At 37.6% G+C, this 20,723-nt stretch overlaps 1 protein-coding gene across 3 annotated transcripts in view; it reads right to left on the bottom strand.

Annotated features, from left to right (window-relative positions):
* The window catches only part of LOC113637559, a 65,855-nt gene that overhangs the window by 29,385 nt on the left and 15,747 nt on the right, over window positions 1-20,723 (bottom strand). For 2 of the 3 annotated variants that reach the window (XM_027138242.2, XM_027138240.2), the window contains exons 5-7: window positions 20,428-20,516; window positions 18,273-18,387; window positions 4,972-5,094 (exon numbers count right to left, since the gene is read on the bottom strand). In XM_027138242.2, coding sequence (XP_026994043.2) covers window positions 4,972-5,094; window positions 18,273-18,387; window positions 20,428-20,516 — 327 coding nt within the window. The remainder of the gene's footprint in view (window positions 1-4,971; window positions 5,095-18,272; window positions 18,388-20,427; window positions 20,517-20,723) is intronic. The other variant, XM_027138241.2, reaches the window with a different exon arrangement.

The following is a 20,723-nucleotide window of genomic DNA, read 5'->3' as shown; positions in this document are numbered from 1 at the left end:
TGAAATTATTCCAGATGAGATACCTAACTGCTATACTTACCATATCTAACTGCCTTCTAAATGCTAACAGCTTCAAGCATGGCAGTGAGAACTAGCACTGTATACCCAAGTCCGATGGTTCATGGGTTTTTTTTTTTACTTGTGGATTTACAGCAGGATATAGGAAAGCTAAATATTACACTGTAATCCTGCACCTAAATCAGACTTTGTCCAACATCCAAAACAAGAGAGATAAATGTAATTCAACTTCTCACCCCATCTCATTTTCCAGATGTAGACTTGAATATAAACTCTGTGCTACTGAACTCATCCAACATTCCAATGACATGACGATACGTGTCGCTGAGAACGATGCCGCTACTGTGTTCAGATATCGAAACCTTAAGACACAATTATGAGTATTCTGGACTTGAATTTGAGTGCTAGTTAGAAAATGCTAATTCATCAAATGTGAATTTGCATTCGCTTTTCCTGTGTGTGCGCATGCATATGTTAATATACCATTCAGATTTAACAGCAAAACATTTTCATGAACAGCAACATACAATCTGTGTCAAATTGAATTTTGGTGGAAGCCTCTCAATGCAAGTTTGCAAAGACGTTTTTTTTTTTTAATATTGTTTGTGTTTATTACAGCCACAACTCTCCCAGCTGAACAAGAGTGGCTTCAGCCCAAACCAAGAGCGAGTCATGCAAGCTTCATCTGAAATGTCCTCCAGCTTAAAGCGTTGCTGTCATCTCAGTATCTCCAACACTTCTCCCACAAGGTTGATCTGATTTCAAAATTTCCTACAAAATGGCAAAAATTTTCCTCCCAGGACGGTTGATTGACTTTTCTGATGCTATGTACACAAACAGTGATTTTATTAATTCCAGTCCTGGTAATATGAAGTCACCACTAGGAGATCTTTCTACTGGTTGCCATAATAATGTTTATTATTGAGTGGAGCAACTAGCATTCCAAATCAGTTTTCTTGCCACTGAAATTAAAACTTCTGGAGGGAGGTTAGACGTTTGAATATAAAATTCAGTGTTTATCTGTATCATATGAGATGAAGGAGAGGCAGTGTGTGCTCTTTGCCCTACAGTCTTCACTCCTATTGCTACTCTCTGTACCAAGGTACTCTGTATTTGCATAAAGTCCAACTTTTGGTAACTGCCACGTTGTTGGACACCAGATCTAGTCACCAACAGTCACTGTGTCATATGTCACCTGAAGTCGTAGATAAAAATAAATGATCTCTCATGATTTTGTCACTGCGAGTTGCTATATGTCTGAACTTAGCATGACAATGGAAATACAAAACCAAAGCTGTTTTATTTTTGGTTGTTTCAATCACAATCATTGTTTAATGTTACAGTAATCCCAGTTTACACACTGAAAATAAAGGCTTTAAATTGTATGTTGTTGTCCAAGGAAATGCAAGTTTAAATATTTTTTGCAATGAAATGCTTCTCTACTGCTTAGTACTGCTCTGAGATGAAAATTAAAAGGTAGTAATGCTCGCACTGCTGGAAACAGCTGCATTTCTCACACCGAGCAAAGCTTCCAGAGGTGAACACATCTCAGCTGAACACATTTTGACAGCTACTGGCTAGCGCTAACAAGATAGACACAACTGCAGGAAGCTCCTCCTGCCACATAAGTACTGGTGTGTTTGTCTACATGTGTGTGTATAAGAAAGTGCATGTCTGTCCAGTCCCATGTGTTCCCCATCTGTCCTGCCATGCCTAATCATCCCTGTCCACATTCGACTGTCTGTTTCTGTCTGTGCAAACAAGATCATGAAGACGACCGGACAGCTCACTGTCAGAAAAACACTTCTAATACGTGCCTCGCAGTTCATTGTGTTTCTTTATTAGTTCACGCGCTGCACTCCAATTAAAAGTCAGCCCCCAAAACGAATCGTCTCTGAACGTAGCCCGAGCCGGAAGAATCCATTTCGTTTGCAAATTGCTTTATTAATAATAAATCATCGTTAAGTGGTTTAATCGAATGAACAATGTGTCTTACAAATGCAGAGATTGAAAATGAAATACATCACGTCGCACCAGATGCGTACTGTCTATGACTCAAATGCTATTTGAATTCATTTAACCATGAACGAAATCGCACTGTCTTCCTTCTAATGACTTTAACACGGGACCATATGAGGCCTCATTATATACAAATGTCATTAGGGTTGTGAAGGTGCTGCTGAAAACCCCCAGGGTCCCCATTTACCATCACCCAGTCTGACTCCGTTTAAACTCATCAAATGTTAAATAGATTATTACCATATTTTCAGCCTGATCTCATAAAATTAGTCAATAGAGAGAACGGTGATTAAAACCACACACCACCCGGCACTTTGTTCATTTTCATCAGGCCGATTGGAAAATCAAATTGAGTTCTGATTATTAAAAAAATGTTCTTTGTGTAAACTTTTTAGCGCTCAACTGTGCAGTTAAACGGCTGCTCTTGATTTTGTCAGGAATTCTACGATCACGCGTTCAAACTCCACACGTGCATCTGTGCTGCTGTGCTGATGCTCTCCGGGGACGGCGGTCAAAGAAAAATCCACTTTAAATTCAAATTGGTTCATGACATTCCCTTTTGTTATTTTGCCCACCGTGGAGAATAGGAGGGTGTGGAAATGGGAAAGGAACCGAGTGAAATTTAGGGTGAAATCTCTCTTGAAGCACTACAAAGCCGAGGACAGAGTAGGGACAATCTATTTGACAAACAATTACTCTTGGATGCAGAAGGGGAAAAAACATCTAGACATCCTGATAATGGTCTCCACACAGTTTCTATTTCTACAGCTATGAATGACAGACAATTTCCCCCAGCTGATAACAAATGTAGATCTCTCGCTCTCAAGCACTGTATCGTGCTTGGGTTCCAATTATTTGTAATGTGATTTGTGCTTGATGTCCAGGAAGATTTATGGGTCATTTTTTATAGAAGACAAGTCTGAGATAGAAGCTTGCTTAAATGTTCTTAAACATTCAACAAAATAAGATGCTATTTTTTTTTTATCCATTTTCTTGCTTTTTCTCTAGGTATAGGACAAATACCTCTAGGTATAGGACAAATGGCTTCCTCCCTTTAATCCAGCATGTAGAGATGTACCAGAAAATACATGTATGTAGTACAATACATGATACTGCATTTGATTAAGCAATAGAATGTTGGAATGAGCTGAGGAAATGTGATACAATAATCAATAATAGATATTTGTTATATAAAATTTCTATATATTTTTCTGTTGTTTTTTTAAATATAAAAAATTAATGCATATATATATATATATATATATATATATATATATATCTATATATATATATATATATAAATGCGTATATAATGTATACTGTATATAATATACATATTTTATGTTGCATTATTTGCTAAAATACATTTCTATTTTTAGATAATGTATTATTTTCAAATAACATTTTTAGATAATTTTTTATGTTTTATTTCTATATTTTCTCTCTTTTTTTGCATAATATAATAACAATTTTTATAATACAGACTGATAAGCGTATAAGATTATAATAAGAAAAAATATTTTTTCTCTCTTTTCTCACTTTTCCCAATGGTCACTGTTGTTCATGATGCTGGAAGTCACACCAGTTATTACTGAAAATGAATGATCTCCATTTACTTTGTCATGGCGAGCCGCTATAGGTGTACAGTGGCTTTTAAATAATTATGTATGAAAAGAGTGTATAAAATTGTAGACTATGACTTTTACACAGTGCTGGATATACAGTGGATTGTGAAATGTGTGAAATCTGAGTGTTCAATTATCATGATAAGGTGCTTTTAATGCGTTCGTCCTTCCTGAGTAAAATGATTTGTAAGGACATTAAGAGGAAGATACATAAACCCTCTTTAAATCTCTCCTTTTGTGCCACTACATTTCCTTGCACACTTTACAGCTTAGACTGCTGCATGATGATTTAAGTTCTTCAGTGCCTGGAGCCATTCAAAGAGGGAAACTTTTTTTTTAATGCTCTCCAAAGCAATCAACCATACAAGTGTGCCGCTGCAGTTCAGGATGAACATCCAGCATCCTGGTTAGAGCACAGCAGGCTGTGATTGTTTTTATTTTATTGTTTTTGTGAAAAGGATTACAAAATTATAGTTTAAAATCCCACAGTTGCCTATAAATTCTGATAGGTTATTGTTGGCTTTGTGTTGTATTGTCTTTGGACTGTGAGGATGTCTGCAGTAGACTTGAGGAACAGCTTGCATGTAAAGGTTTCATTGTGCACATGACAATGAAGAGCAGAAGAGCTGTGATGTTGAGGAAAGCTTGTCTTTACTGAACAAATGAAATGGGGAGTGGTACTGGTAGTAAATAGGCATTGGATTTCTGATGGGAAGGTCATGAGTTCAAATCCCATCAATGCCAAGCTGCCACTGCTGGGCCCTTAAGCAAGGCCCTTGAGCTGCAACCATTTAGTTGTATTAAAAAAAGGAGCGAGAGAAATCCCTTAATAGATAATGAAAGTCGCTCTGGAAAAGGGCATCTGCTAAATAAATGTCAATGAGATATAAGACTTAATTGTAAGTCAAACATGACTCAAGCAGTGGTTAGTATTGATTCATTTTTTATATTTTGTGCTGTATTTAGTAGAAATAAATTTAACATGCGAATAAGAATAATATATGACTCAGAGGTATAGAAATGAGCAAACCGAGGACAGCCATCACCTGTTCATTCGCAGAGTTTTAAGCTAAATTGATTTCCATTATAACACAGATCAAGGTGCGGTTGGATTAGTGACACTGTGATATGACACAATGGGGACAGTCACCAGGAGCAGGATTTGACACCAGGACAATGGATGGGTTGAGGGCTGTCGGTTATCTGCAGTCTCACACAGGGGACAGATGCTAAATCGCTTTCCAATTTAAACCTACAAAATTAAGCATATTACTTAATGTTGGAGTTTATCTTAACTCTCAAGACTCACCACTTGCTGAAGATTTAGGTTATTGGTCTTGCCGTAACAGAGATCCAGCAGGGTGATGGGCTGCTTGCTGAGTTTCGACCCACTCAGTATCCAAGGCTTGGCAAAATCCTCTGGGAAAGTGACCTAGAAAAGCAGTAAGAGCAGGTCAGCATCTGTCACTGACCCTCAGCTACTGTCCAGACTTCACGCTTTAGGGGTCTTCCTACACTTGGACATCAAATGAGCAGGATTATTGGGACAATGGTGAAAGATTAAAGCTTCTTTACCTTCAATATAGAGGTGAACTTCAAAGTGCAACAGAACTATTTTTGGATAGAGCCGTAGCACAGAACCAAGAATATCAAAGCAACGGCACCATCTGAGGCTACGCCGATCGAGCGGAATATGAAAAATAAAACTCTCAGTTCTAACATCAATGCCCAAGTGGCATTAATAACACTGGATGCGATCCTTTCTATACAGAATGTGCTCTGATTGTTAATGCAGTATTGTACCTGGTATTGACTATTTGTGTTCTTTGCCTGTGGAATAAAAAAAAAGTTTTATAAGAGAGAGAGAACCTGAAAATCTGACCATATTCATTTGGGAAATATTTTTACTCCGCATCCCTACATCCGCCTCCCTGCATTGCCTCTGCAGCTGGTATTAAGCCTGAATTTGCTGAAATTCTTAAGAGTTGTGATCCATCACAGCCAAAGATAATCCACAACAAAGTTCTCACAATTTTTTACAATTTAAATCTCAGAGTATGACACTTGCCTTAAATCCTGCATTAGTATGACAGCATAGGATTACGTCAAACTCATGGGACAGCCACAAAGCCGGAAAACATGAAGAGTATTAAGAGTTTTATAAAGATATCATTCTTGTGTGCCATGCATAACTTGAGAAACAATTAAAAATTGAAGTGTAAACATGTACTAAATTGAAATGTTGGCATTAATTCAATGGGGTGCAAATACATTTGCCTCAGCAGTAGAATGTAGAGCTGAGGAAATGCTATGTAATACTGATATAGTAGAACATCTGTATAAAATATTATATTGTATTTGTTATTTTTTATTTATTACATTAATATGTTTAATTATTCTTTTTAATATACAATATATTTTGAATATATTTTTAAATAGTATTTGTAACTGTTTTTATAATACTGATTGATTAGATTTTTAAAACATTTTTTCTATCCTTACTTTTGATATATGTTATATAATTTAGACAAAAAGTTATCGGGATCGTCTTGATAAGGATAAGGAAACAGTGTTGATAAGGAATAATCGTAAAAGTTTGGAGTAAAACGTCTTTTAATTATATTTAATGTAGCACTGTGCACTTTAAACAATGAAGATTTTCCATAATCTTCTTCCACACTCATATATATATATAATTGTCATTCATATGCCATTATTCATATTCATAATTACCATCATATTGATGACTTCATGTAGAAAAACTTCACACACACTGTTATCACTTCCTTTATTCTTTTTTCTTAATTGCTTGATACTTATTCCAACTAATATCATATTCTTATTTACTCCTTTGTCTGCAGAGCCTGAACTGGCCCTGGACTGTAAACATTGTATATGCGATTTCCTGTCATCACTGCTTATTCTGATTTAACGACACTGCTTTAGGCTGTTGAGGCAAAGGAATGCAGGGTAATGTTCTCTAGCTGGTGTTCACATAACGGGCAGAAAATTAGTGTGAGAAGCAGAATGTACATTGATGATGCCCAGGGCTAGTACATACTTTGTAGCACACAAGAGTTAAATAAATCTGACAGCAGGAGAAAGCTAAGCTTAGACAGGAAGAGCTGCCTGAGAGCACAGACAGCAGCTGCACCATTGATCTGAGAGCTGCTGGCATGAAATATGGACACCTGTGGAAGTGAGCAACATACTGTATACTACTTTTACATTTACACATATTCGTTTAGCATAGCATTTTTTATGGTAAAGAAAGTGACCGGGATACAAATTGACTGGTAAGAACAGATCGAGCTTCAGCCAGAAATTAGCTATTTCTACATAAACTACATAATGATAAAATACTATCGGTGCTTCTGAGTTCTGTAGGTTTTTACTTCAGCAGATACTCCCACTAAGAGTAGCTTTATGGCTAGAAATTCCCCAGTAAAATCTTCTGTCGTTTATCAACATGGAAGATGACTCATCGAGGAAAAAATGGATGACTTCTTTCAGGACTGCTTCCAGTTTTATATGATGTGTCATCATACGTTTCGCTAGCTAGGAAATAAAGCTATAATCTTGGGGCTACATTTACCTTTTGCCATTTACCTCTCACAAGACATAAATATAGATTAGTAGTACAGTATTTTGCATGTATACTGACAGAATGATTGATCCTTCAATATTTAAGCATCATCCACGATTGCTGAATTGGATCTCATGTCCCCTTTACAAAATATACCGTAATGTTAAATTGCAAAGCTACCAAACAGTGTATTATATAAGTAAGTACACTACGTTACCAACAATGAGGTAAAAATGTAATCAAACAATAGATCAAGGCTTGTTACCTGCATATCATAAACCACATGAAGTCCTATCTAAGTATTTCAGAGGGTGAATCAATAAATATAGGCTGTGGTTCAATATCTTCAGTTTTATAACCATGAACCAACACAGTTTCTGAACAGAGTCTGTACCCAAAGGTAGCTGATCAGGAAAGGAAATGCGTTTTCACAGATGCGCATAGACTTTAATGACCTGTAAACATGATTGGACAAAGAGCTAAGCATTTGTTCCCCACTTCTCTCACAAGTTCAAATAAGGTGTCACAGTCTATGGCTCTAGTCAAAAGTGGTAACATGATCTGGCACTATAAAACAGAAACACGATGAATTGATGTCTAATATATAACCATAAGTCAGAAGTTTCCAGTCTTATCCAGAAAGGGCTGGTGTTCCAAACAAACAGGATCCACACCCGATTCCACCAGTTAATCTTGGCTTTCATTATTCTCAGGTGTGGCTTCTGCAAGCTTGCGATGAAAACCTTCTCTCCATTTAACCATATTAGTTCCTTGTATTTTCATACAGATTATGTAACAGGTTTGAGTTGAGTACTCTTGCTGTTGCAGTGATTCAGCCTTGTGCCAAAATACACATGCAAAAAAATAAAACATATATAAATAAACCTAAAAATAGATTTTATAATTTGTATAATATACAATTCTTTCTTTTTCTTTCTTTCTTTCTTTCTTTCTTTCTTTCTTGATTTTGTATGATTTTTATTATTCTTGATATAAAATGTACAGAATGATTTTTATATTATTTTATTTCTGTGGAATAGATGTGGTATATCAGCCTACACTGATAACTCTACTGAAGAAATATGCAAAAATTAAAGAATTTGCAATAATTTGAGTATCTGTCTTGTCATGCAATCAGACATGTTAAAATGGCTACAAAAATGTGCTTTACATATTCATCGCTCTTCAGGGAAAACTGCTTTCTGTCTGGCTTTGCAGTCTGCCGTTTATTTTCAGTGCAAACAAGGCAAGTGTACACTCCCAGAGGAAGCTAATCAGTGTCTGTATGCTAAGCTCACAACAAGGTTGGACTTTGTAGTAAACAACATTTCCTCTATTCCTCACAGCTTATCGCTCAGGAGCAGAGCTCTACATAGCTGGAATACTTTAAGGCAAACTGTACACACTCTGTTCCTGTCAGTAAATAAGCAGCCCACAGACTTGAGCTCTGCTGTGGAGATCATTTCTTCAGGCTGCTATTACCACTCGCAATCAATGGCACAGTGTTCGATCACAATCCCACCTCTGTGAAGACTCCTTAGAATAAAGAAGAAATCTATGTATGTGTTTATTTAAAAGGTTTATTTATAGGTGCGTATTCATGGCGTGTTTCACATGTATGTTTCGCTGAAGCCGTTATCAACTTCCAAGAAATAAAAAAAATATGTTAAAAAGAATTGTCATTAAAAAACAAACAGGATCCATGAATATACATGATATGCAAAAGGTCCATACGCACCTCCTGTTATTCCAAATAACTAGCCAGCATGACGATTGCTAGTAAATTAGCTTACCTTTGATACAGATTTTTCAAAAGACTCAATATGTTTGTGATATTATTTAGTAAGTTAATACATGCCAAAATAAAATTTTGCATTTATCACAAAAACATTAGCTCAGTTATTAACTAGTGTAGTTAAAAACGAAAACCTTTTTTTTCTGACTACCTTGTCCTCCTTTTACAATTAGCATATTGGATATTAATGAAGTTTAGTTCACAAAATCCCAAACTGATCTCACGTTACACTCACGTTAAGGAAGTTATGTTAAAATAATGTTTTCAGTGCAGGTAGACATGGGTATATGGACAAGCAGTGTAGTTTAATCTAAATTGGATGTGTCCCTTCAATTGTCTTGATCACAGTTTAAGATAATTCATTATAATTAGCCTTTCCAATATATTATGCAACAATATATAATAAGAAATTGTGACAAATAAGTCGGTATTTTCTATCCCCAGATATCCAAGTGCTTGATTTAACCCTTTTTAGTTAAAAACAGAAATACTTTTGAAAAACTACAAATACTTAAAGCCCAAAGTATCGACTTTTACATGAACCAATTATCACTACATGACACAGTAAGTGCGAGTTAAAGAAATTTAATTCTTAATATCTGTGCCACCAAAACAAGCAAAAATGGATTTTTTTGGGGTGGTCTAAAAAGAATGAACGGAAGAAAATGTATGTGTCGCTGGACACGACAGGTCCAGCAGTCGTGCCTCAGTGTAGAGACAAAGAGAACATAATGTAGTTCCTGCACATCTCCTGCTCACTTAGCAGCCAGGTGGGCTCAACCTCATAGCATGGGCAGTGGAGCGTAATTTAAATGAAGGCTTGTCGTTCCTATGCTCAAGTGCTCATGCCAAGTCCACCATCTGCTACATTCCTCTAATATAGGTACACAATTCAGGACACCAGCCTTTTCCTGGCCCCAAGTCACACCTTTGGGATTTTGTTCCAGACTCTGGAACAACCATCACACATTCAATCAGCCTCCTCAGGGACAGCAGCACCACTGCCATCTTTGAGGCCACCTGACACCTGGCATGACCAGGACACTGAATTAGCATAAAGCTGTCAGAAAGTGGTCAGATGGTTTAAAGGTACATGATAAGACAAAGAGAGAAGGCTTAGGAGGAAGCACACAACTGTTCAGTCAACTGTTAGCACAGGTATCATGCTGCTGGGGGAATCACTGACTGTACAGGGATCATCTTATTGATAATATGAGGGCAGAAATATGAATCTGTTGACATGTTGAATTCTCTTATTTGAACAGTCATGAATTGTTGTTTAATTCTCTATAACACTGACAATAACAATGCATTCGTTCGAATGCGTGAACGTTTATATAGTAACTGCTAATTCACATTCATGTGTATGGTGGATGCTTGGCAAAAAAAAAAAAAAAAGGAAAATGTAGTCAAATTTCTTTCTATTTGAAGATGACAATTATAACCAAACATAATATTATGAAGCTGACCATTTATACAAATTATACTATTACACCCTTACATTTTCTACTTCTATTGCCAGATTAGTTTGCTTCCTTCTAGAAATTAATTTCAAAGGTTATTTCAAACTTGAAATGAGTAAAAATGTCTAGAAAGAGGTTTAATAATCTCACCATTGTTGTCTTGCAATCTAAATGACATACTGGATAAGTTTGCCTGTATTCAAGAAACTTGCTAACGTCATTTTGTGCAGTTTGCTCCACACAATTAAAAAAATGAATAATAAACTGATTAAAAATGTACTCTGACTTAACAGAAACAAAACTATTTATTTCTTTAACCTTCAACAAAGGAGAGTTCAGTTTCTGCACAGGGACTGTTTTCTTCAAGGGACTGTTTATAGCATCGACGGACAGATAGAACGAGAGGACAAAAAACAACAGATAGAACGACTGAAAGAATGTTTGAAATATTTATCCATCCATCCAACTATCAATCTATCCAAACAGATAGACATTACAGACCAACTGCCAGCATGAGATCATTATATTGACTTTGACGATCTTTGTGTTTTTTCATCGAAGTCATATTGCTCAGTTGGACAACACATATTAGTGTTGTTAAAAAATGTTTAATAAATTATGTATGATAGGTGCACAGCGTAGTCTTTGTTTTTGTGTGTATGTACTGAAGGCTATCCGCCCTATGTCTCTGAGGGAGGGAAAAAGGCACAGGAAGATGGGTGACCTCTCAAGCTATAGAGCAAATTGGGTTTGATATACGCCCCTGACATTCCCTAAACTAATAACCGGCCCTGGACTGCCCAGTAATTACAGTGATCCATGTGTCAGCCACGGCCCCCGAACAGCCGTGCTGACTAGCATGCACTCAGCTCAAGTCTCTCTCTCTCTCTCTCTCTCTCTCTCTCTCTCTCTCTCTCTCTCTCATATAAGGGCTTCTGCAGATGCTCAGTGCCAGCAATCCATCCAGATGGCCTGCACCCACTGGGGTCAGCGCCTTATCACAAGAACGCATTTCTACTTCACAACACAAGACAGGCTTTCTGTGGCTGTGTAGGTGTACACATCTATCTCTCAAGCTATCTTCATACCTCACCTAAGGTCCCTGAGCTCTTTGTCTTGTATTGTGGCCTTCTTTTCATAGCAACGGCGATCTCTTAAGATTTGTGCTGGAGTTTAAGCAACAGATGACTGTCTGCCTTAATTAGGCAGCCGCAGTTCATCCTATGCTCAGTATTCCTTTCTTCCTCTCCGTCAGAAATTCAAGCAGCACCCATGAGTTTATATGAGACGGTCAGTTCTGGGATCACATACTGTGCAACATGACCTCTGATATCATCCTGCAGCCATCAATAAGGCCCATCATACCCAAGGCTTTTAAATGCCCCTCCTAGATCTAATACATGACATCCTTCTTAATACACATCAGCAGCAGCTTTGCGTAGGCAGGGTGCAAGTCTAACAATGCGGAACGCTAATATGATGATATCCAGATGCAGAGCTGATGAGAATCCCAGACGTAGCCCTCGCACCAAATATGGCCTCAGACTCAGGCTGTATGAAACACATCCGCCCTCGTCCTCAAGGCCAGGATGATAAACTGCTCTTGTTAAATAGTTTACTTAAGATGACATTTCTCTCATCTGATAAGTACAAAATAAAAAAAAATGGTCTGATGCTCTAAGTTTTGGCATGAATCAAAGGAAATGAGGAAGAAAAAAAAGAAAACAGCTCCCTAAAGTGCAATGTTTTATTAAAACCCAGAGTCTGTAAGTGAAGTGACAGACTTACAGACTTAAGTCTGTAAGTGAAACATTAATACACAGTACAATAAACAGCAGAGAGATGCTTTTACTAAATAATGCTTTTAGAAAATAATATATATTATATCATAATCTATGAATGCTCAACACTTCACAGCAAGGAAGCAAGACTGCTGGACTTCTCTGCATTTTCTCCCCAATTTGGTCATTTCTCACCCCCCAGCCGGCTCTCTTTTATCACACAGCAGCAACCAAATGGGGACGGTGAAGTCTAACACGTGCTTCCTCTGAGATATGAGAAACCAGCCAAACGTATCATTAAAAAAAAAAACTCCTGCTGCACAGGGCATCTTGACACACACACTTCCGCATACATGAGCTCAAAGATGCTTGTGATTGGCTACTGTTGCTGTGATTGACAGGGGAGGTTGAGTATGCCATCTCTCCTGCTTATTTCGCATCGAGCTGCAGATGGTTGTGGGAGAATTTTTTTTTCTGTTGTATCACTTGAGAGCACTCAAGATTCAAGAAGAAGATAGATAGCTTCTGTGTGAACCAAACATCTGATGTTACTAACACTTATCGACACTGTCGCCGGTTTCATTTCCAGAATGCTGAAATTGTAATAAATGCTTTTTATCACTTGAGTTTGGAATGATCTTATAAATAGCAGCTGTGGGTGGTCTGCCTTCCAAGAATCCGGAGCCGAGTTCATTATTTCCTAATGCACTTTTTTCAGATGTTGAACAGCCTAGATACCACAGACCTGCTTTCTTGTTTTCTCTTGGTTCAGGAGGAGACCCAGATTCCGTACTCTTTTTAACATGCCCTTGCTGTTGGGGGGGGGGGGGGGGGTGTCCCATGGGCAAGATCTTATTTTAAAATGTTCTCCTGAGCTGTGACAAGGGCATTAAAAAAAAAGGACCAAAATGGAGGATGTGGTTCAGTAACTCATAGGTCAAATAAAGTCACGGATAAAGTCAGTGAGAAGCAAAAGTAGCCACTACCAGGGGCAAAATTTACACATCGGATCTGTTAAGTGACATGGTTGAATTGCATGTGTGTTTATTCTGAATGCTGCTTTAAGTTGTCATTAGCTGTACTATTAATACACATTAGCTTGTCATGAACTGTAGCAAGCAAGTCATGTGCACAAAATCCTAGATGTGAAACTGAAGAGAGTTGTGCTTCAAATTTATTACACAGATCACAAAAGCCAGGTGTTTTTTTTTTTTTAATCAAACCTACTTAAATACAAATGAATTCATTCATTCATCCAGTTATTCATGTGCCATAAGAACAAACAGTAATATATTCAACGCTTCAAAGACAGTGTTTGAAATTAAGCTTGCATCCTTGAGTCCATCATTACTTCACACGGTTTATAGATCTTGGAGATTTTTTTTTTTTCTTTTCAATTTTGTCAATTCTGTTTTTTTTTAAGTTTAGTTTCATAGTTTAACCTTGAAAATGTGGCCAAATGCTGCAAGGAATTATTAATCAGGCAAGCAACACTTTTGGGGGGAAGAAAGATCTTTAAAAGACACATTTCACCCTTTAAACTCTTCTCTTGAGAAGTTTAAATGAAGCTCAGACTTTTAGAATAGGCAGATTAGAACATTAAATTGTTTTTTGTTTTTGTTTTTTTGTAATTCTGAGACTTTTCTGTCTTTTTATAAATAATACAATGAATCTTAAGCTACAGGAATCTAAACATAGTGTATTTATTCTACCTGCAGTTCAACTAATGCCTTAAAACATACAACGTGACTTTTACAGAATCCTTTTATAAAAGGTTGCGTGTTTTTGTGTCATTTATATTTGTGTTAGGTAAACAGTGTGTTTCACAGGCTTGTAATTAGGAATGTACTGCAATTTTCTCTAAACAAACCTGCAATCATGAGCTCTCTCTCACACACAAAAATTGTCATCATGCACCAGCAAACCACAAACAGGAGTTCGTTTAAATCAGTGGATTTAGCATCTTGACGAGATTACAAATTCAATTAAAGAAAACGACTAAATTGGATACAATTTCCAGGCTGGAAGTGTTTTTCATGAGCTGATTTTTCCTTTCACGTCCGTAATCACCGTCTAAGACAGCTGAGCGAGGAGATGCAACTGGAAGCGTTTTACCATCAAATAAGTGACAAATTCACCTCGCCGTGTAAATGCAGCACAATAATGTTTTTTTTAAAAAAAAAGGTGAAAGGAAGCTTCATGACTCTGAGTTGTAATCTGTGGTAAGAGCGCATTAGGATTCAGGGATGCAGTTGCCTTCACTGGATCGAGTGCTTCGCTAATTCTCCTTGTAACAATGTTTATGGTGCAACACGCAGCAGCTGGAACCTGTAATTACTTCAATTACGCAGGAGATCGTGAAAGCTCTGCTTAACAGCCATTCAACCTGTTCAGCCTTAATAGGGGAACAAATGACTCTGAAACCACGTTCGAGGGAGTACGGAGTGAAAAAAAAAAGCTTTCATAGAGCATGTACAGCTGAATAAATCACAAGCAGACAACTATTAAAATGCTCCACTGATCTTAGTCGCCCTTGAATATCAAACTTTAATTATATTTCTTGAGTTTTCATCTACAGGTTGATTTATTTTGATGGCATCGTTCGACTGCCTGCTTATAGTGGCACCGCTGGGATTTAGAGACTGATGCAGCAGTGCTTTAGTCTTTTAGCTTGTACAGCTCTCATACTTCCTTATCTGTACGCTTTGCTCAACACATCTCGCTCCAAAGCATCGGTTTTCCTTCAGTTTTTAGTTTGCTTTCATGGTTTAACCTTAAAAATGTGACCAAAACCCTTTTTACCAGTACACTGGCATTCTGTTACACCAACATTCTGATCTAAAATGAGTCTGTACACTGTTGGCTCTCAACATGAGATAATCTTCGCTCATCTCTGAAAGCAGAAATGGGTTCGAAACATGTTATATTTGTTATAGTTACTGTATGTATTGATAATTACGTACTGAAATATTGAAACAGGGTGAAGATAAAGTATCAGAGTTTTCTCAGGATATTGATCTAAGGTTTTTATACAAGTATGAGAGCAACAAGTAGCACTCGTGCTCTCCTTCTAAAAATGAGCACCTTATGTCGTTAAAAGCCTCATTCTTTCTCCTCACCTGTTCAGTTAACAAAGCCATAAACAATACTGATTAGTCTAAATCAGCTCAATGTGAGCAATATGGCGCCTCAAAGCACACACACACACACACACACACACACACACACACACACCTCAAAAGAACTGCATAAACAAACAGTGCTAAGCAAACATGCTTTTGCTCTAGCTAACCGTTTCCAGGTGAACGACCAGGACATTAAAAAGCTCACGGTTCTCTTTTATTTGCAAGCGCTCTCTGTGTCTGTACAGTCCCACCGGGAACAGAATGGAAAGCACAACAATAAAAGAAGTGGGAGAGCGAGGACACGAAGTACATCTCAGCTGACAAGTTGCTTCTATGAAATGTTCGGGGGGGGGGGGGGAGAGAGAGAGAGAGAGAGAGAGAGAGAGAGAGAAAGAAAGAAAGAAAGAAAGAAAGAAAGGGAAACCTCTTGGGTATTGAGCTGCTGCCATTCTTTCATCCTGACAGGTATACAGAATATCCTCCCTTGAAGCACATAAATGACAGAGCATGTAATAACACCATGCCTATTATTTAACAGGACTTTCTATCATTGTGGCATGTTATTATCTGGGGAGAGAGGGAGCAGGAGAGCAAGAAAGATAGACATTGTATTTTGGTGTATGCTTGACAAAAGAAAGTGATGGGAAAGACACTGGAGAGGCCAGATAGCAGATGATGAACGTGTTCTAGATCAGTCAGGAGAACAAATCTCCGTCTCTTGGCTACGCACCACTCCCGGTGGCAGGAGATCCGTCGATGGTGGTAGAGAAGTCATGATGATGAGGTTATGTTCTCAGATGATAGATCTGTAGACGAGAGATACTTGCTATATCAGGTTCCATCACTGATACACTGATGAAATCGGCTGCAGGACCTTTTCCTCTGTCTGTGTTGACGATTCAGAAGCAGTAAGAATATTTGATGTTTAAAACAGGATTATAGTTTTATGATTACTGGTAATCAAGTAAACACCTCATTAGACTGTATGTTAGGTGAGATTTTTCTATATTATATGCAGTAATGAGGATTTAATGAAGATTAATTCATCGCCTCTACCATAAAGCTCATTTAAACATGAAATAAAAAAATGTTTATTCAAGGCCTCTGGTTGTTCAGTAGTCTTTCTTCTAGTCTAGAAAGGGGTGTGAAAAGAGAAACTTCACCCTGACACATAATAAATGGGATGCATTAAAAAATGTATAGTTTGCAATGTGCTTAGTTATTTCAGTGTTTTCAGTGATTTCTTGGTTGGTCCACAAGCAAATTCTCTCATTCGTCATTTTCTGACAACGTTCAAGATCATGCTAATGAAATGTTCAGTTAAATCGTCAATGGAATGCAAACAACAAACTTCACACCCAAAGTTCCACAACACAATGCAGGTACAGTATATGACACAGTGCTACATTGCAGGATAGACTCAGCTCGACTAGACGAAGTTGTACACTGTGGTATCAGGATGAAAGTTGTGGCATGGCTGAATGGGCTCAAGTACTAAAGCACCGCTGCATCATTCTCTTTAGGTAGACTTAAAGTGAGGACTAAATCTTATAGACACTATTATTGGCTTGTATATTGATGAATAGCATGGTAGGTAAGGTATGATTTTGGGTGAGATTGAACATTCTGATTTTTCAGAATTATTCGATCATTTTAGAATATAAACAGTGATAAGTTTTTGTTGTTTTTTTTATCCCAAAATTGAATTATAACATTTCAAATGCCACACAAGCACTTTTTATTCACTTGTTTGGTCCAGGTAAAAACCATCATGTGGAGTTTCTTTCATGACTCCAAGCTCAGTGATGCTAGTTCCTATGTCAGGTTTAACAGAACAGCATGTTGTGTCTGCAGGTAACACTGAAGGACTTCCAGCCAAATGGAGTAAAAAGGAATTTCAAAACAAGCAGCTTTGACAGAAAGGCTTCCCCCTAACCACTAATCAGTGTCAAATGTTCACAAAGATTTCACATACTGCAGATTATCTGATCAATCCACAGCTCAGGAGGAATTCATTTGAGTGAAAACAAACCTGCAATGATATTGTCCTTCCCGAAACACACACTGCACATGGTGCTCTCACTCGTGCTCAAACACATGCTCAATGTCTGCAGGTCCTAAAGCTTGCATGCTTTGAGAAATAATTTGATGTTTATTTGAATTCAGAGCTCATTGATTGGAGGGTTGAAAAACTTTATCACCATAGCAACCATAACAAAACAGTAGAACCAATCCTGACAGTCAGGGATAATTGTTGACAGGACATGATAGAACAAAAATAGCACATACACTGCAGTTGGTAATTAATCGTAAAATATATTGATGGTAAATAAACAAATAAAAAAAATGTCACTGATATTTTAAGGTGTTCAATTAGGAGACAGTTATTTTTTTTAAAAAATGTTATCGTTTTCAGGTGTTCTGTATATACAAAATAATAATCGGTAGGTTTTTCCAAAGGTTTTTAGGCTTTTATCCCAGTTTCCAGTTACATGACCAGCTGTGTTTTGTTGTTGCTTTTTTAACTTTAAGAAAAAGAAAAAAGAAGAGGCGGGTGAGGGAATGACTGTTTACATCTGCTTTAACATAAGTGCAAACAGGAACTAACTTGTTTTACAGACATTCCACAACTACAAATTCACTAAAAGTGCAATGTACCATTTGTTAACATAAAAAAGTACCTGCTATTGGTATCGACAGAATATAACACTTCAGGAAGTGCTGTTAAAGGTCAATAATAACAAGTAACAATAACCCTGCTTCTTGTGGACCCACATCACATCACATCTCATCACCCCATCCCATAATTGTTTATTTTCCTACACATGCTCCGACGTGTTTGATTCCTAACATACTTTACCTTATTATTTCTGTGCAGCTTCTGTCTCACATCCTCACACCTTTCCAAAAGCTGTAAAAGCTCTGTCCGAGTGATCAGCACATCAGCAGCAGGATTTTCGGGGCGCATCAGCGATCTGAGCACAAACAAATGTTTAATTAGTTCTTTAATTGCCAGTAATAAAGATATATTACAGCTGGTAAATGAAAGATAATATCATTAACCCTGGAGTGTCATCACTATGACAGCCTGTGCTCTCTGCGGGGACAGAGAGAAAATTCATCTCAGCCGACTCATAAAGAACGATCAAACTCCTCGACGTAGCGTGTCAGCCATGTCAAAATGACAGACTTGACAGCCAAGACGGTGTCATATGCTTGTGTTCTGTTTATAGAGGCCAGCCCATTTCTTGGCTTGTTTCTGCTGATCGTCAAGCTGTCAGCAGAGAGAGGAGATGCGACTGTGCTTTTGCGGGGTGTAACCCAATGAAATTATGTGAGAGCAAAGTGCCATAATCCTGGCCTTTATTGGATCAGAAGCCCCAATAACAGGCACTTAGAGGCGGCAAGCTGAACTGAATAACTGCACTGCATCCCTTCAACCCCTGCTCTACGGATCCAGAGACTTACACTGGCCTGATTTCTTTAACTGATCTGAGGGGGGCTGGATATTTAGTCTGGGTGGGATCTGTATAGTCTGAGCTGAGCTGAGATTAGTAAAATGGATTAAACAGAGTCTCTGGGCTGTAGAGCTTTCTGCTGTGGCAATGATGCAGAGCAGGTGCACATGTAAGTGGGCAGAAATCAAGATGAGAATAGAGCTATGGTGTGCTTACAAAACAAAAATAAAAATAAAATATTAGATGGTGTAACATTATATATGGAGAGGCTTCAGGCTTCAATGCATGTCTTTGGACTGGAGTAGGGAACTGGAGGAAACCTATAAAACATGGTGTGAAGAGGAATCAAGCCACTAATCCTCGCAGTGTAAAGCAGATGTGATAAATAACCACTATTCCCTAGTAAAATGTACATGGAAGGAATCTACAGTCTCAAAGGGTGGCAATGGTTCCTAGTATGGCTAATGTGATACGTATTCAATAAACAGGACTGTATTGTACTCTGTACTGAGTGACATTTTGTGTATTCTTTGGTTTGGTTACCTCTTGAACAACATTTACACTTACCAGTCACCTTAATAGGAACAGCTGTGCATACATGTACAGTAATTATCCAATCAGTATCATTCAATTATTTGTCAGGAGCATAATGCATACAATCAGACAGATACAAATCAGGCGCATTAGGTAATGTTCCCATCAAACCCCAGGATTGGGGTAAAAAACTCATCTCAGTGACATTGACAGTGGCATGGTTGCTGATGATAAATCAGCTGGTTTGAGTATTTTAAAAACTGCTGCATGAGCTATAACAGCAAAAGGCCACATCAGGATCTACTCCATATCAAACCATGAATGAACACTTATTATGGCTTACAGCAATAAATAGCAGATTTTATTTTTATAAACGCATTCAAATCATGTTCAGCATTTTTAGTAATAATAAAAGTTATTAAAGAAAAACATGCCAAACATGATATGATGGTTGTTTTTTTTTTTGTTTTTGTTTTTTTACACGTGAGCAAGGAAAATCTGTTCAATTACAGAGTGGTCAATAACAGTGGTTTGGAGGTGAGAGAAGATAAGTATAAAGAAATCTCTGAAATCCAGAGATCATTTGAGTGACGTCGTTCTGCGTGCTTGTTGTCACGCACAACCAGTGTGCATGCTGCAATATAAACCCATGTTCTGACCATCACTCAGTCTTTTTCTCTGTCACTATATATCCAATATAGATTATGTGTAATATGTTTTCTCAGGTTCCATACCAGTATAAAGTTACACATATAACGATACAGTAAGAAGAATCATAGCAGAGACACCAGATCATCCTTCATACCTCCCACTACTGCCTGGACCTGTTTTAGGAATTTCACACCTTTCTAAGGAAAATGCCAATGTCAGTTTTTTTTCTTTCAGGTTGGACTGAAATGTTGCTGAAAATTTTATTCATGTCTAAATCAAATAGCTCTGCTTCTATGGTAACCTGCCCAGAGGATGGACAAATTATTTGTAGTCAGGTCACTGAATTGTAGCCTTGCCACTCAGTAAGCATACCTTAATCTCTGTGTTAGAGGATCAAGGGCCTTCTCCACATCCTGACTGCGGCAGACCTGTGAGCTCAAGCCCTCAGACAGCAAAATCACCTGCAAAGCAATCAGGACGAGTGCAGAATGCATAAATATTAACACAATAAAGAGTGAAAATGATGACAGTAGATCGGGTCTGATTCACATTTATATTACTAATTAAGCAGGTGCTTATCTACTTACTCCAACAGCTGAAAGAGTCAAAGAACTATCTAGAGAATCTACTTTTAAAATACTTGTATAAGATTAAGCATTCAAGTGAAT

Source organism: Tachysurus fulvidraco, chromosome 9, assembly GCF_022655615.1.
Source record: "Tachysurus fulvidraco isolate hzauxx_2018 chromosome 9, HZAU_PFXX_2.0, whole genome shotgun sequence".
Taxonomy (NCBI): Eukaryota; Metazoa; Chordata; class Actinopteri; order Siluriformes; family Bagridae; genus Tachysurus; species Tachysurus fulvidraco.
This window is presented reverse-complemented; position numbering and strand designations above follow the sequence as displayed.